Source organism: Cibotium barometz, chromosome 40 (assembly GCF_041138505.1).
Source record: "Cibotium barometz isolate CiBa-2024 chromosome 40, ASM4113850v1, whole genome shotgun sequence".
Classification (NCBI taxonomy): domain Eukaryota; kingdom Viridiplantae; phylum Streptophyta; class Polypodiopsida; order Cyatheales; family Cibotiaceae; genus Cibotium; species Cibotium barometz.
The window spans coordinates 10,927,800-10,946,076 of record NC_141085.1 but is presented as its reverse complement, the minus strand read 5'-3'; the positions used below and the strand labels follow the sequence as shown (position 1 = coordinate 10,946,076).

Below are 18,277 nucleotides of genomic sequence, written 5' to 3'. Positions count from 1 at the left end.
TTCTTCAAAAACATGAGCTCTATGCTCTTCTTCGGCCTTCAAGAAGACTAGGATGTCATCAGAGAAGACACCTATAAATTTCATGTTCTCGCGAAATATATGATACATCATTCTATTGAATGTAACCAGGGCATTCGTAAGACCAAAAGGTATAACAAGAAAATTGCAACCCATTTTACATGTGTTGTACATATACATTTCAGCCAGCAATGGCATTTGACATACATTTTGACCACTACCATAAACATTGTATCCTTCACGGGCTACGTAGGGTACTCCTGCATGGCGTGAAGTTGCCAATAGTTTCTCTCCAATAGCATGTGGCTTCATCCTCTTAGACATGAGTTCTTGTTCCGGCACCTGTGGGAATACCAAGGCATGCGGGATGGTTGCCTTTTTTGCTAGGCATCCTCAATACAAGCCAAGCATGCACGTGTTGCATCCCTCGGTTGCATGTGCAACTCTTGAGCAATCATTGCCATTGCATGATCAATATAAGATTTAGCTTTCTTGGCCTTCAAACGATCATGTACGAATGGATCCTCACAGCGGTAGAGCTTCAATTCTTCTTCTTGTGCATAAAGAAGAGCATGCATACGAGTAAGTTCATCCCTTAATGCTATGGACTCTTCTTCTTGCATTTTCTCTTTGCCATGGGACAGTTGTCCCACATGTTCTTGTTCCCTAATGTGCACCACATGAGTGCGCTCATCCTCTATAGCATTGGAAGCATGCATTTCATTGTCCCCGCCTCTTGTGTAAGCATCTCCAACATTCACTATATGGGTGCCCATAGTGTTCTAAGTGTAGAGATAGCTAGTGTTCACGTGATCCAACATTCACTATATGGCTGTCCATAGTGTTTTAAGTGTGGAGATCGCTAGTGTTCGCAAGATCGTCTTTCACAATAGAAGTGAAAGAGACCCATATGCTCTGATACCAAGGTGACTTGGTTGAACACAATGCTAATCAATACACTTAAATACACCAAGACTTAGTGGACAACATACTCAATACAATAAGTAATTTGCTAAATTGACACGAGACGCACAGTGAGCCGGAACGGCCGGCCCCTCCCTCAAATAAAGTATATTGATCTTGGGAGAATCAAGTACATAGTGTAATGGGCATTTCTAACCAGATTTCCATACCAATGCATATGAATACAATATTGCAAACAATGTAGTTGTCGGTGTAGACATGCAATTCACACTACCCTCTCAAGTGCCCATGTTCTCTACCATCTGCTCTCTATTGTTCCACCAACACATGGTAGCAACAATCTGCAAGAGATCAGGACAAGACAACACTACACAGGGTATGAGAACATGGCGTTTGGTTCCTCCCTCCTGTTACTTGCTTCCATATTTAAGCATCAAAGCTTACCAAATTGCAAGTAGAGTTGATAACAGTGTAAGGCTTCGCAATGGAAGCGTTTGGTGTGTTGAAATCTTCGATTTGTCGCGATCCTTCATGACAAAAGTCTTTAAGAGGCGGACACATGGCTGGTTGTTGCATTTGTACAAAGGGAATAAGGTCTGGGATCGGCATTGGGTTTTGTCCTCCTCGGGACATCAATGTGTACGAACACAAGGCTGGTCATAACTTATAAGTGAGTTTTGGTCGCCCAAAACTTAATGAAGTGTGTACACACTCACTTCTAAATTAGTGCTAATTCCTAAAGCTAGGTTTATGACCAGCTATCACATGCCACATAACCATGTCAAAAGACAATTACACCATGGTTCACGGGTGGAGGTCCCCTTACCGGAAACTACACATTGGTCAAGCAAGCATGAAAACACTATGCAATTTGGACAATCCCCGTTCACGAAACTACACCAAAATAGACGTGCTCCAGGCAAGTACACGAGATACCAGATGCAATGGAACACCAATCTTCCAGGCACTTTCGCACATGTACACACAAGCACAGGTCCCAGCGAAAAGCGAAGTCCACAGTATCACATTAGTGGCATCAATTCCCGGCATATGCAACTGCCATGGACGTCAGTCCAATGTACATACATAATGAGAAAACACAGGTGGACCAATTGGGTGGCCAAATGGTGACATCCCCCCGGCTTCTAAACAGTTGTCCGCAACTGAAAAGCATTCAAATAGGTGTGAAGAAAATGCGGGTAATCTATAAAGAACTCTTCATCTACCCATTTAGCATCAATGAAAAGATAGTTCTTAAACTTCACAAGATAACGCCTGACAACTTTGCCTGTAGAGCTTGCGTTCCTTGTGATACACAATCTGGTCTGGCTGCAAAATCTCCTCAAGGTCATCCACTTCTAGTGGATCCTCAATGACCCGTTCATTGGACTCTGGTCCTACATACTTGTGAAGGAGACTCATATGAAAAACATTGTGTATGTGCCAATGACTAGGCAATGTCAACTTGAAAGCTGATGGGGAGAAAACCAGAATTAGGGTTAGAGTTCATTCATGGGAGACATACACAGAGAAGCACAAGGGAGAGAGAGAGAGAGAGAGTTGTGGGGATAAGTCAACTCATGAGGCATGAGTGTGTGACTCCCCTATCACACATGTATATTGCACTAGTACACATAGTGCACTTAGTACATTAAAAGTACTAAGTGTACTATGTACTATAACTTATGGGCTTGTACACACTATAAGGGTGGGCATAACGCCTTTACCCCAACAACCTCCCACTTAAAGGCAAAGTGCCCTTAAATGAAGGAAAAGAAAAATCAGCATGTACATGATAATATACAAGGCCATATCAAGGCTGAAAATGGCCTCATCCAATGCCCATCAAGTGTCTGCAATGAGCAAACCGCTCCGGAGGCAAACTCTTCGTCAACAGATCAGCCGGGTTGTCATCCGTATGAATCTTAACAAGCTGAATTTGCTTGTTCTCTATCACCTCTCTGATGAAGTGATATTTCACATCCACATGCTTCGTCTTTGCATGAAAGACAGGGTTCTTTGCCAACTGGATGGCACTCTGACTGTCACAATGCAACAATGGAATATCCCCTGTATAACCCAAATCAACCACTAACCGAGATAGCCATAATGCCTCCTTGCAAGCCTCTGTGGCTGCAATATACTCGGCCTCTGTAGTAGATAAGGCAGTGCACTTCTGCATCCTGGATATCCATGACACAGCACCTCCTGTGAATGTAAATACATAACCGGTAGTAGACTTCCGGTTATCTGGATGACCGGCATAATCCGAATCCGTGTAACCATGCACTAATGCATCCTGTTTGCCAAAGCAAATGCACATATCCTGTGTGCCCTTCAGGTATCTCATGACACCTTTCACTGCTTCCCAATGCTTCTTGCCAGGGTTGGCCATGTATCTAGAAACCACTCCCACTGCAAATGCAATGTCCGGCCTAGTAGCAACCATGGCATACATGAGACTGCCACATGCTGAAGCATACGGAATCTTGGCCATATCAGCCCTGTCTCTATCTGACTGTGGGCTGTCCATAGCACTGAGTTTCACATATGGAGGCAAAGGAGTACTAGTCTTCTTCCCCCCATCCATATTGAACCTCTGCAAGACTTTGCCAATGTATTCCTTCTGAGACAAATACAACACATGCTGATTTCTGTCCCGAAGTATCCGCATACCCAAGATGTGATTTGCATCACCCAAATCCTTCATATCAAAGGTTTCATGTAGCCTCTGCTTCAAAGCATCCATCTCTTTACGAGATTTCCCGGCAATCAACATATCATCAACATACAAAATGAGAATCAATAGACTGCCATCCAAAGCTTTCTTGGTGTACAAGCAGTGATCTTCTCCTGAATTTCTGAGATTTCATGAATGTATCAAATTTATGATACCATTCCCTTGGTGCTTGTTTGAGCCCATAAAGACTCTTTTTTAGCTTGCATACAAGCTTCTCCTTTCCACTCACTGCATAACCCTCTGGCTGTTGCATATATATCTCCTCATGGAGATCACCGTGAAGAAAAGCAGTCTTCACATCCATCTGAATCAAGTCCAGATCATCATGCGCAACCAAAGCTAACACAGCTCTAGGTGTGGTCATTTTGACCACTGGAGAGAAGATCTCATCAAAGTCCACACCATATTCCTGCTTGAAGCCCTTAGCCACTAACCTGGCTTTGTATCTTGGCTTTGCATCTGGTGCAACTTTGAGCCTGTAAACCCACTTGCATGGCAAAACCTTCTTGCCTGCAGGCAAATGCACCAACTTCCAAGTTCCATTTTTATGCAGAGAATCCATCTCTGACTTCATGGCACGCTCCCAAAGAGCCTTGTCTGCCCTCTGTAAAGCCTCTTTATAACATGAGGGCTCTCCACAGTCAGTAAGCATCAAATAGTCAACCCCTGGAACAAACCTATCAGGGGCTCTGGAGGGTCTAGTGGACCTCCGTACCCAATGACCATCATTTGCAGGTTGCTGTCCAGCCTGCATATCACCCATTGGTGGCTCCTGTTCCATGCCATAAGGCTGAAAAATCATGCCCGGTATATCCTCCAACTGTGGTATATCCATAGGGATATCTTCTGCCATCTCTGGCTGTCCATTTGGACCATTTTCAGCACCATTTAAGGGCTGGTTTTCCTGCTGTAATGGCTGATTTACAGCCCTTTGTTGTTGTCCATGATGTCCATCATCATCAAAGATGACTCTGCCAGGCTCCTGTTGCCTTGCAGGCTCCTTATACATGCATGTTTCATCAAAAATGACATCATTGCTGCGTATGATCTTTCTATTCATGGGATCCCAAAGTCTATACCCCATTTCACCTCTGTCACCATATCCTAGGAATATGCATTTGTGAGACTTAGGATCAAGTTTGGTGCGCATTTCCCTGCGTATGTGCACGTACGCAACGCAACCAAACACTCTCAAGTGCTTGTATGACGGAGGCTTCCCTGTCCATACTTCTTCTGGCACTTTCCCACCAAGCCTCGTGTTAGGTGACCTGTTTATAAGGTGAACGACTGTCATAACAGCTTCAGCCCAAAAACCATGAGGTAATGCAGCATGTGACAACATAGAACGGACCTTCTCCTGAATGGTCCTGTTCATCCTCTCTGCTGTCCCGTTTTGTGGAGGATCATAAGGAGTAGAGAGCTCCCTCTTGATGCCTTTAGCATCACAAAAGTCCTGAAACTGTTTGGACATGTACTCTCCACCATTGTCGGAACGCAAAGCTTTCAGTGTTTTGCCAGTTTGATTCTCAACAAGAGCAACAAACTTCTCAAACACTGAGAATGTATCACTCTTCAAACGAAGAGGATAGACCCACACCTTGCGTGTGGCATCATCAATAAAAGACACAAAATATTTTGCCCCTCCCAAAGAAAGCTGAGGCATCTCACATACATCTGTATGCACAAGCTCTAACTGAGCATCTTTCTGTCCAAGAGCTTTCTTGTGGGGGCACTGTAGTTGCCTACCATATATACAATGCTCACAAAATTGAAAACTTGAAAACTTTAGAGAAGGCAAGTAACCCAAACGAGACAATTGCTCCATTCCCTTGACACTCATGTGTCCCAACCGGCTATGCCACATAGAAATTTCCGGCAGCTCGGTTGCATTTACATTAGCATGGTGACAAACACCTGCATGCATGAAATAAAGAGTGTCCACCTTAGAGCCTCTGGCAACAACCAGTGAGCCCTTACTAATTTTCCACTTTCCACTACCAAATGTGGTAACATAATCAGCATCATCAAGCTGTCCAGTAGAAAGCAAATTTTTCTTGATCTCAGGCACATGCCTGACATCATGGAGCATAGGTGCCTACAGCTTCTGAAGGTCATATCCATTATTTTGCAAGGTAACTGGATTGAGATTTAAGCAAAGGTCTTTGACGTAAATCTTATAAGGGATACTCTCTGCTGCCAACATCCGTTCGGTGCCGGGTAGTCCAAGCTTCTGGAGAACCACGGTCCATGGGTGCTGAGATCGGGAGAGCCAGGCGTTAGTACGGGAGCGCCTGTTTGTGCGTGGTCCTGGAACACCAGTGGGGCGCTCTCTGCGGATTCTAGTGAAGGCACAGGACCGTAGAGACTGGACTTCTTCAAGTGGATCGCTCTCCTTCGAACGTCTACTTCAAATCTCTTGTTTGGTAACTGTATTCATCTCAGTTGTACATGGACATCATCTGGTTCATTGAACGCATGGAGCATTGTATCTTTTAAATACTCCCAATAATATATCATATATTGAGGGGGGGGGTCGGCCCGTTCTGGCCCCAGCATGGTTTTTTTTAATTTTAAAAAAAACACAAAAGCAATACATAAAACACATGCCTTTTGGGAGGCCTATAAAATATGCCTAAAGTGGGCTTCTTGCCACACATCTTCTCGTACTCTCTAGCACTCTTCCTTGTTTCCAGCCAAGCTTTTCTCTCACCTTGTCCTCTTCAAGATGTCGACCCAAGAATCAGAGATGGAACCCATTCCCGCGTAAGATTTGCCGGCTAGTGAGGTCGCCGACGGTGATCTTTTCGAAGATTTTGTATCCAAATCTGATTTTCAGGAGTTTAAATTTGCTTTCGAAGTTTCTTTCTCGGAACGCTAGGCACAAGTCGCCGCGCAGATGCAGGCTTTATAGAATTCCATCTCTTTATTGACCACTACCTTGTCTACTCTCTCCGGCATGGATACCTTGGCATATGCTTTAGGCCCCAACATTACTCCTGAACAGTTTGGGGGCGAGCAAAAGCAGTGTACCAAGGAGATTGTGGACACATGGCTACATAAGTGGCAGGTCCACTTCCAGTTTCATCCATATGAGACGATGGCAAAAAGATTCAGTTAGCAGTAGGTTTCCTCTCAGGCAAAGCATTGCTTTGGTGGAAAGAACTCAAACCTAAACCAACAACCTGGGCACAGTTTGAAGAAGTCTTCAAGAAAGAATTCCTCAAGAAGGAGGATGACTACGATATCGTTGCTCAGTTTGCCTGTTTGACCATGACCTCACAGAACCTCACTTATGAGGTCTACCTCCAAAAATTTCGAGACTTGCAGATGAAAGCTACGAAGATGGATTCTACTACTCTTTTGGGTTTCTTCCTATTCGGTTCACCCGACTCGTACTGTTTATAGGTCAAAAACAACAAATGTAAAACTTTGGACGAGGTCATTCATTCTGCTCGTATTTATGACAATACAATGGTCTCTTTCAAAACCAAACCCGTGATTGAGCAGGGAAACAAGCACAAAAGAAAGTTCTCTGCGCCGATGGCTAGCACGACATGAAGAAAGTCTTTGGACCAACCTTCGAAGAATTCTACTTCGACTCTAGCAAAGAAAAACCGTCTTCTCAAGGCTTTGAAGCTCAAGAAGGAGAGACATTGTTTTATCTGCGAAGAAAAAGGACATATGCGTAACGAGTGAACGAAGAAGGGTGCAAAGACCAACGCAGGACCCAAGACGAAGGCAGTCAACCAGTTGTCTTTGACAGGTACTTCACTTTCTCGTCCTAGTTCATGTTCTGATTGTATGTTTAACTCTAAAGTTTTTGACTTGCATGATCTTCTCCGAGTTTATGGAGAAGTGAATGGTCATAGAATCCACATTCTTCTGGACCCTGGCAGCTCACACAACTTTGTTAATTACAAACTTATGCAGAAATTGGGTTTGGACACAACACCTAGCGATCATACCTACATGCGGGTCGGCAAGTATGGGATCGAAAGGTGGAGAAGCTACCGATCCGGATTAAGGACTACGAAGATATTCTGGAGTGCTATGTTATGCATCTAGAGCATGTAGACTTGTTATTAGGGATTGAGTGGTTTAAGACCCTTCAGGTCCAGATAGATTGGTCTAGTCATACTTTTCCTTTTGAACATAGGAACACCCAATATTGTATCTTAGGTGATTGTATATATCCCTCTCAGGGACCTCTTGTAAATAACGTTGATTTTGAAAATATAATGGATTCTTCTTTGTATAATGCTTTCCACTGTGTTTTGATTCCACTTTCTTCATTCCTCATACCTACTATGGATGTCAATGAATTAAGTGTGTTTGAAAGCAAATAATTAAAGAAGTTACTTGATTCATTTCAAGATGTATTTCCTAAGGAGCTACCATCGGACTTACCACCCGAAAGAGCAGTAGATCATCGTATTGATCTGGTCCCTGGTGCTCAACTTGTTAGCATTCCACCTTAGAGGATGAGCCAGGCTGAGGAAGATGAGTTGGCCAAACAACTCGCAGATTATTTAAGGATGGGCCAGATCCGTCCAAGTAAATCACCTTGGGATGCGCCTGTGTTACTTGGGATAAAGAAGGACAACACCTAGAGAATGTGTGTAGATTACAAGAGATTGAACAAACTGACAATCAAGAACCGTTATCCTCTTCCTAGATCAGATGACCATATTGACCGTTTAGCCGGAGCGAAGTATTTCACAAAGATAGATTTACGTACTGACTATCACCAAATACGTATTCATGAAAGGCATGTCGAAAGAACCGCCTTTCGGACTAGGTATGGCCATTATGAGTTTCTTGTATTACCTCTTGGGTTAACCAATGCTCCAGCCACTTTTCAGCAAATGATGAACGATCTTTTTTGTGAACATTTGGGGAGATTCGTGGTTGTGTTCCTGATGTTTTAGTATATAGTCGTACTCTTGAGGATCACGTTACACACCTCAGGATTGTCGTAACTATTTTAAGACACAATCGATTGTATGCTAAATTAAGTAAATGTGAGTTTTTTATGTCAGAAATCATTTAGTTGGGACACAAGATCACAAGAGACGGGTTGAGCATTGACTATGACCGAGTTCAGAAGGTTCTAGCCTGGCCTATACCGCAGACAGTGAGACAACTTTGTTCTTTTCTCGGTTTTGTTGTTTTTCTTCGAAAATCTATGTGGGAGTACTCTCAACTCACACTACCAATGACCGACTTGTTGAAAGGTCGTGGACGTAAGTCGAATCAGCCTATCACTTGGAATAACAATTTGGATATGGCCTTCAGACTTTTGAAAGATAAAGTCAAGGAAGCACCTACCTTAGCACTACCTGATCCTAGTCGGTCTTATGTTCTTGAGAATGACGCCAATGACTATGCACGGGGCTGCTCTATTCCAAGATGGTAGACCTGTTGCTTTCGAGAGTAGAAAGCTGGACGACACTCAATCTGGTTGGCCAACCCTTGAGAAAGAGCTTTACGCTGTCATTCACGCTCTCAAGGTTTGGAGGCATTATTTATATGGCTCCAAGTTTGTAGTATTGACTGATCATCAATCAATCAAGTATGTGTGTGATGCCGATGATTCGCGAGGAAGAAAAGGTCGATGGGCTAAGTTAATGCAAGATTTTGATTTTGAAATCCATTATCGAAAGGGGTCCATGAATAGTGTAGCAGATGCGCTTAGTCGGATTAGAGAGGTGAATACTTTGTCATTCATCGAGATTTCTACTGACTTATTTCAGTCATTGAGAGAGCTTTGCAAGACTGATAGTTATTTTGGTTCATATTGGCAGCAGATCGAGGACGGGAGCTCATTGATTGACCAAGACTTAGTGACTGAGCAGTCTACAATTCGGGCTGCGAGAGGGCAGTGGATGAGTCGGAATGGTTTACTATTCCGTAATGACAAAATTTGTGTACCTTTGCCCGGACATTAGGTCTAAGATTCTTAAGGAGTGTCACGACGTCCCTTCTGCTGGACACCCTAGGGTACACAGGACATTAGCTTTAGTGAAACACACTTTTTATTGGCCAAAGATGAAAGGGTATATAGAAGATTATGTCCTCAAGTGTCAGGTTTGTCAAACAAATAAAGTTGAACGCTTTAGACAGGCTGGGATGTTGCATCCTTTGTAAATCCCGGGTAATAAATGAGAAAGTATTTCCATGGATTTTATTACCGGATTACCAAGAACACGTCAAGGCCTCGATTCTATTTGGGTTGTGGTGGATCGCTTAACAAAAATGGCTAGATTTTTACCGACACGGAAGACCGTTACAGCTACGCAATTAGCAAGGTAGTTTATCGAGCAATTGTTTAGACTGTACGGGTTACCGTAGGACATAGTCAGTGATAGGGACTTTAAGTTTACAAGTGACTTTTGGAGGCTTGTTTTTGAGAAGTTAGAAACAACTTTGAATTTGAGTTCCTCGGATCATCCTCAATCTGATGGCCAGACTGAAAGAGTGAATCAGATTTTGGAGAATATGCTTCGTGCATGTCTCCAAAAGACAGAGTTCATGGAGGATTATCTTTCTATGTTAGAATTTGCATATAATAGTACTAAGTATATGAGTACAGGTTTTAGTCCTTTTATGCTTATGTACGGTTTTCAACCTAGATCACCCGTTACCGTGGAATTTTTAGGACTTTAGCATGATGCCACATGTAACTTTTTGCAAGATATGCAAGAAATGTTACAAGTTGCGAAGGAATCTATTAGAAGTGCTCAAGACAGAGACAGATTTTATTCTATTAGACATTGTTCACCCAGAGAGTTCTTTGAAGGAACGATGGTGTATTTGTGAGTTCCGAAAGATTCCGAGACTTTATGGACAGGTCGATCTCCGAAATATTCCCCTAGATACTGTGGACCATTTCGGATTACCTGCCGGATTGGTTCAGTTGCATATGAATTGGATTTGCCTTCTCATATGAAAGTTCATCTTGTATTTCATGTTAGTAGACTTAAGGAAGTACTGGGTGGAACAAACCAATTAGTTACTCCTCAAGAAATCATAGATGTCGAGGATATGACATTTGTCCCACACAAATCCGAAAAGATACTTGGATTTCGTGAAAGACGATTGCGAAATATGCTACTCATGGAATACAAGATCAAGTGCAAGGATCGTGTTGAGGAGGACGCTACATGGGAGACATTGACTACCCTTCAGAGAGACTATCTTGGGTTTTTACTGAGCTCAGGAGTGAGCTCTTAGAGAAAGGGGAATATGTCATGTGCACAGAGTGTATCTACCGTGTGCTACACGCACACAAGACTAGCTTCGAGGCTTGGGGAAGCTTGGAGCTAGGTAGGTTGATTGGCGAGCTGGGCTAGGGATAGACTGACGGCGGGCGCCCAATGACCGGCCAAGAGCCTATAAAAGGGTGGCCAAGGTTAGTCAATAGTTCATAGAGTCTTGCCTGTCTTTGTGAGAGCTCTATTGTCAGGAGCCTGGAGTGTAGGCGTGCACCTGCTTTATGCAGCCGAGGCCGGCAGCAGTCTCAAGGCCCATGAGGGTAACTCCGTGGCGGTATGGGACGTCACGGGGTAGAGATTGGTCGGTTCGTCTTGCTAGTTAGCTCAGCTCGTGGCTCGGAGGGGACAGCCAAGACTTGTGGGTTTTGCCCATGGCTGTCAAGGTTGGGTGGTGAGTTAGGCCTCTGTCAAATCCCCAAGGATCTCCTCGTAGAACGCTCTTGATACAAGACTCGAAACCTGTAAAACAAAGCCAAATAACGTGAAGGGGGTGTAGGCCTGACTCACCACCCAACCTTGACAGCCGTGGGCAAAACCCACAAGTCTTGGCTGTCCCCACCGAGCCACGAGCTGAGCTAACTAGCAAGACGTACCGACCAATCTTTATCCCGTGACGTCCCATACCGCCATGGAGCTACCCTCGTGGGCCTCGAGACTGTTGCCGGCCTCGGCTACATAAAGAAGGTGCACGTCTGCACTAGATTGAGGCTCCTGACCATAGAGCTCTCACAAAGACACGCAAGACTCTATGAACTATTGACTAACCTTGGCTACCCTTTTATAGGCTCTTGGCCGGTCATCGGACGTCCACACTTGGACGCCCGCCCGTCCATACTTGGGTGCCCGCCCGTCAGTCTATCCCTAGCCCAGCTCGCCAATCAGCCTGCCTAGCTCCAAGCTTCCCCAAGCCTGGAAGCGAGTCTTGTGTGTGTGTAGCACACGGTAGATACACTATGTGCACATGACAGTGAGGGAGAAGCTATGGGTGAAAATGCACCAAAGTGTGTTGAGGGGCCAGCCATGCCTCATGCTTATAGGGCACATGTATCCATGCCTAATGCATCATTTTTTGTTCCTAAAATGAAGCAAGTCACAGGGGCTGTCCCACTGGACAAACATGTGGGAAAACATTGTTGAGATGAAGGCTAATGCATCAAAGTCTCGTGACTTCAAAGCCGGAGACAAATCTGTGAAGTTTGACGCATAGCATGGGGAATATGATGCATCAAAGGCACTTGCTTTTATTACCGAGTTTAATATTGCTTTTAGTGATGAGGATTTCACTCAGAAATCCATGATTCGACATGTAAGCATGTTCACGAAACGTAGGAGGCACCTATAGCTACCTAAACTACTGTAGCAAAATCTCTCTATATAAGCCCGCTAAAACTAAGGCTGAACGCTGAAAAGAAAACATAGCTAAAAGAAACTTGCCCAACTTACAACCCTAGTCAACCCAAAACCTCTATCTCAAGGTGAACACTGACTGCTGCTGATGGAGATCTTGCTGCTGTTTCCCCACTGATTGGGACTGCCCAAAAGTTGCCGGAGAGGCTGAAGCTAGCAACACTAATGATAAGGAACAGAGATGGGGAGGAGGCTGCCCAGAAGTTATGGGAGAGGCTAAAGCTGGCAGCACTGATGATGAAGAACGGGAGTAGGGGGAGGCTTTAAATGAGCCTGTATATTATGAGGATCAAACCAACCAGCTTTCAACTGTATTTCACTTAACAAACACCATTAGAGAAATCCATAACCACCCAATGAGGGGATTGGCTAGCTCACAACCGAGCCATGAGCTGCCCCAAGCCTGAGGCTAGACCACTACCTACCCACCACAACTCCTCACGAGTTCCAGCATCCCATACCACTAGAACCCACCCTTAGGCTTGAGCTGGGCAATGGCCTGTTCCAGCTATTTACTTCCATGGGTTCTCCCCATTGATAAAAGTCCCAATCTACCCACTAATATTTCTCATTAGGGAGGTTCCCATAACTTCGAAGTCACTTTACACAGGATCATTAACTTATAACTTACTAATACACAATTAGTGATATCAATCCATCATTAGTGCCACTAAATAGCATTAGCATAGCCTCATCATTGAAGCCAAACTAGTAATGTCTTTGAGATATAATGTCAAGCTGCCCACGACATGCTTTTTGCTTACAAATATTAGTACTTTGATTGCTACGGATTTAACGCTTATGCTTTGACTAGCTCCCTGTTCACACCCGGTACACCCACACCTGGGCACCCTCCCTCCACGCTATACAGCCTGCCTTGCCAGGGCCTATTCACAGCTGATCAAATTTAAAAGTTGCAGCATAAGGAAGAGGGTACACCACAATGGCACTGGCACAGCTCCGCTTCATCGTGATGCTCCAATCTCTCAAAGGCCAAACTTAATGTGGTGTGGCATTCTAATTTCTAACCAATGTGGCCTTTACCACTTTCTTCCTCCACCTTTCAGGCCCATGAACAAGAATACAGTCACAATGCTGAAAGCTGCTATTCCAAGCACCATCATACCCCATTTAAGGTGTACCTACCATCAGTGGAGCACACCCCAAGCATGTACACCTGGCATTTCCGAGCTGCAATTACTTGTAGCTTACATCAATCACCTCATAACAAATGTGAGGCGCTTGCAGCATAAGAAAAAGCAAGGGAGCAAACTAGAATGCAGCAGAAGTACTGGCATATTGCTGCTCTACGAGCTCTTCTCCATCGGTAGGGAGGCACAAGCTGAAGAGGGAGCTGAGTGCTTGCTCAAGACCACAATTTCTGAAGTTCTCAAGTGTGGGACGGGGTATTATAATGATGAATGTGCCAAGGCTGATTGGCCAGGCTGCATATCAGCTGGTCCACCTCAGTTTTGGTAGACCCAACAGCCCATACATGCCCAAGATGCTGCTTGCCTAGTCACCTAACCATGCTGCTCACTACAAAGCAGCCTGTATGGGACCGTGAATATATAACACACAAGTACATACATATGAGATACAAGTTATATCAGTAACCGAACAAGCAAGAAGAAAAAGGGATACCATACATCCCCAATTCAAACAAGCAAGAAGCAGACAATCCAATTCAAATAAAATGTCAAATTAGCCAGAATTAAGCATTATGAAGATTGATGTCGATTGAGTACCATGTGCATTCCATGGTGATTTTGAAGTAGCTGCACCTTCACACTCAGGAATGCCGACTGCTTTATGCTGGCTCTTTGCAGACAATGACGAGAAAAGGGGTCCATCTTTCAGATCAATTCCACCTGGTCGAACAACAGGAGATCGTCCAGCTGTGCCCTCATTTACTGCCAAGGTTGCATGAAAAGTGCTGCAGTAGTCCATTAACCACTCTGATCTAGTTGCAGGTCGGGGGCAATCCCATAAAGCACACTTTGGGCCCAGGAAAGCCGCGGGTGGAGGACACGTTACTGATGAAAATGGCTCATCTTCAGGACAACTGAACCCATCGGAGAGAATTCTGTGCGAAAATGATTCTTGCATACACAAAGATGGACTTCTCAGCTGTTCTTGTAAAGGTAAACTCTCTTCTTGGCAAATTGGTGAAGACTCTGCTAAAATAGTTTCTGCTCTCAACAACCTTTCAACCATCTCCTCCTCAAAGCTTTGCTCTTGGATTTCCAAATAATTGCTATTGTAGACCTGCGCAGGCAAGCATTCGCAGCATGTCATGATCTCTGACCTAACAACACAAAAGACACATGAACAAAACATGGATGCTAAACTGCCAATGTCTCAAAGAATTGGCAAATATAAGCCACGGAGGTCTTGCTTGTTGTCATTGATTGTAATACAATTAAGAAGTGAGGCAAGCTGAAAAAAGGACATGGAGGGACCTCTCTCCCTCCCTCCCTCTCTCTCTCTCTCTCTCTCTCTCTCTCAGCCATCCGACTCGGTGGACCTAGGCGGCCCCTTGGCAATTGCCCTTGATTGCCCCATGGCCGATGTTCTACATGGACCACTACCAAGGGGAGGTGCACCCTAAGGAGCTCTGTACATTACCTCAACTATCCCTTACCTCTATCACTGTACCCAGCTGTTACCCTTTTATATTCAGTTCATTTCATTTTTGTACTATCTTGTTGTGAGCCGTGATGTGGTGTTCGACGAGACTCCTACATCTTCAGAGGGGGGTGGTGAGCTTCTTCTTCCTCCTCCTCCTCCTTCCTCTGCTTCTGTTACACCTCCAGCTGTGGATTCTCAGTCAGATGATGATGACTCTGCTCCTCCTCCAGCCAATTCGAGTATGCCTGGATGGTATTTTCAGACAATTCGTGATTCTGGGTTACGTGAGCTTTCTTCTGCTCCTCCGCCTGGTTCTCTTAGGCGATCTTCCAGAGTTTCAAGGAAACAAATTCATGAGGGCAACATGTTTGTTAACTATGCTCTTGTGTCCTCTATCATTCATGGTCCTTCTAATCCCACTTCTGTGGACGAGGCTTTTTCATTTGAGCCTTGGCGTCGTGCTATGCAAGCAGAGCTGGATGCTATTGACCGGAATGGCACTTGGATTTTGGTGCCTAGGCCACTACAGCGTAAGGTGATTGGATCTTCAAATCGAAGTTCCGAGCTGATGGCAGCTTGGACAAGCACAAGGCGAGATTGGTTGCCAAGGGTTATGCTCAACGCCCTGGAGTTAACTTCGATGAGACCTTCGCTCCAACGGCCCAGATGACTACAATTCGCACCGTTCTTGCTCTTGCAGGACATCATAGATGGCCCGTATTCCAGATGGACATCAAGTCGGCTTTCCTGAATGGAGAGCTTACACAGGAGGTTTATGTTCATCAGCTGCCGGGATTTGTTGTTCCAAGCAAACAGGATCAGGTGTACCGGCTGAAGAAAGCTTTATATGGTCTGAAGCAGGCTCTGCGGGCTTGGTACCAGCGGATTGATGAGTTCTTTCAAAAGAACGGCCTGTGCCATTCTCATGCAGATTTGAACCTTTATATCCTCCTTGAGAGGGGGTTGATTGTTATCATTGTGGTCTATGTTGATGGCCTCATCTTTACAAGTTCTTATTCTGTGAGGATCCGTTCAGTCATGGATGCTTTGGAGACAGAGTTTGAGATGACGGATCTTGGTCTTCTGCGTTATTTTCTTGGCTTTGAGATTTAGCAAACCCCGAAGGGCATTTTCTGTTGGCATTATCATCTCCAGCTTGGGCATATATGTGCATATTTCATACTGTAGCTGGCCAGATTTATGAGGCCATGCATTCATCTTATTTTAGATATTTTTCTACTATTTTTGTCTATTTTTTAGACATTATTTTAGTATTTTTTGCATAGTCGGCCAGCCCACTGTTTTCATACTAGCCGACCAGCAATAGGTGGCTTGGGTTAGCATCATTAGCACTTCATTATTCAGCCATTGCTGTTGGTTGTATGCACCTACGGGCAGCCCTCGTGCTCTACTTCAGCAGATAACAAGTTTTCTACTTCAGTTCTTTTGCACATGTGTTTCTTTGCAAGATCTATTTGCTGTTTTTTCTGATTTACAGCCATTCTTTCATGGTATCTGAGCCCAGTGTTACAAAGGGACCTGCGTTTTCTACATCTACTGCTGTCGGCAAAGATCCACCGCATCTACATCTACAAAGGAGCTGCGTTTTCTACTGTGGACCTGCGTTTTCCATTGAGGAGCTGTGTTTTCCACTCAGGAGCTGTGTTTTCTGTTGAGGACCTACGTTTTCCACAGAGGTGCTGCGTTTTCAGCCTGAGATCTGCATTTTCAGATCTCAGCCCCATATTTTGGTGCTACAACAGGGTTTTAACCCAGGAGAGTCATTTCTTACCTCTCCTTTTGGTTTCCCACCCTCCCATCCCTTCTTCTCCTTCCTTTCTCTTGGCTGCACTCAGCTTTCGAGGAGGAGTTTGCTGATTTTCTGATCAGCTTTGTTGAAGAGGAGGATTCTGCTGCGTTATCTGAGGATATGGCTTATGGTAATAGTCATTCTTCTCTCTTGGGGATTCTCTCTTCTTCTCCCCAATCCCAAGCCCCAACTTCACAGGTTTCTTCTTCCCAGCTTCCTGTTTCTCTACCTTCTTCCCAGATTCCTGTTTCTTTTCCTTCCATATTCCCCACCACCACCACTTCTCTTGTTTCTCCCCTTCCACAAACCCTCATCCCAACCGCTTCCCATGTGCCATCCTATTCACCCCCTCAAGTGAGTGATTCCATGAAGCTGACTGCTACCAACTACCATACTTGGTCGTTTTATACACAATTGCCTCTTGAAGGAGCAGGTGTGTGGCCCTCTGTCACCAGACCTCACTAGGTGGATCCCGCGTTTCGTGGAGTTCTGGATGCACGGGCCCGTCTCATCATCATCCATTGTATGACACCATCTATCCAGGCACAATTTATATCTTCTTGGAGTGATGCCAGTCAGATGTGGAATGAGATTCAGAGGAGGTTCGGGAGACACGACAAAGCGGAGCAAGGAGGGGAAGAGGGGGAAGGGCGGAAGACAGAGAGGAAGGGGCGGAATACAGAGACGGAAAACGGGCAGCAGGGAGCGAAAGGGGGCGGAAAAAGCGCGAAAGGGGGGGCGGGGGCAGGCAGGGGGCGGGACGCGGAGGAAGGGGGGAGCGCAGGCGGGGAGAGGCGAAGGCTCGAAGGCGGGGAGGGGGGGTGCGAGCAGGCGGGGAAGGGCGAAGGCAGCTCGAGCAGGGGGGGAGGGGGCGAAAGCTTCAGCGAGCGAAAAAGATCGGGAATTGCTGTCTGTTTGAGTGATGCATACATGACAACAAGCAAGCTCATTTCTTGCCCGTCAAGAAAACCATTAAAGTTGATCATATGGTAAAGCTTTTTCTTGCTAATATTTTCAAACATCATGGTATGCCTAAATCCATTGTTGGGGATAGAGATCCCAGGACTACGAGCCTCTTCTGGAGGGCTTTATTTGATAACATGGACACTAGACTTAAGTTTTCATCAGCTTATCATCCCCAAACGGATGGCCAAAGTGAAGCTACAAATTCAGCCGTGTTGGATTTGTTGAAGTGTTATGTGGCAGATGAAAAGACTACATGGGAGAAGTATCTTCCACTTGTTGTGTTTGCCTACAACAATACGATCCATGCCTCCACGTGAAAGGCCCCGTTTGAGATTATTTATGGCAGAGTGGTATTGCCACCCATCCTTCGTACAAAGGATGAGATTTTTGCAACTGATGAGTATGTACGTGACTTGGATGTAGCCTTTGCTCAGGTCCGCACAGCCATTGCAAGGTCACAAGATACGCATAAAATGGCTGCTGACAAGCATAGAAGGGACATGCAAG

General features: G+C 45.0%; 1 protein-coding gene across 1 annotated transcript in view; it reads right to left on the bottom strand.

The window, feature by feature from the left end:
- The window catches only part of LOC147615193 (transcription factor VOZ1-like), a 50,764-nt gene that overhangs the window by 15,685 nt on the left and 16,802 nt on the right, over positions 1–18,277 (bottom strand). The window contains exon 3 of the mRNA XM_086779222.1: positions 14,112–14,631. Within this exon, the coding sequence (XP_086635348.1) occupies positions 14,112–14,631 (520 nt within the window). The remainder of the gene's footprint in view (positions 1–14,111; positions 14,632–18,277) is intronic.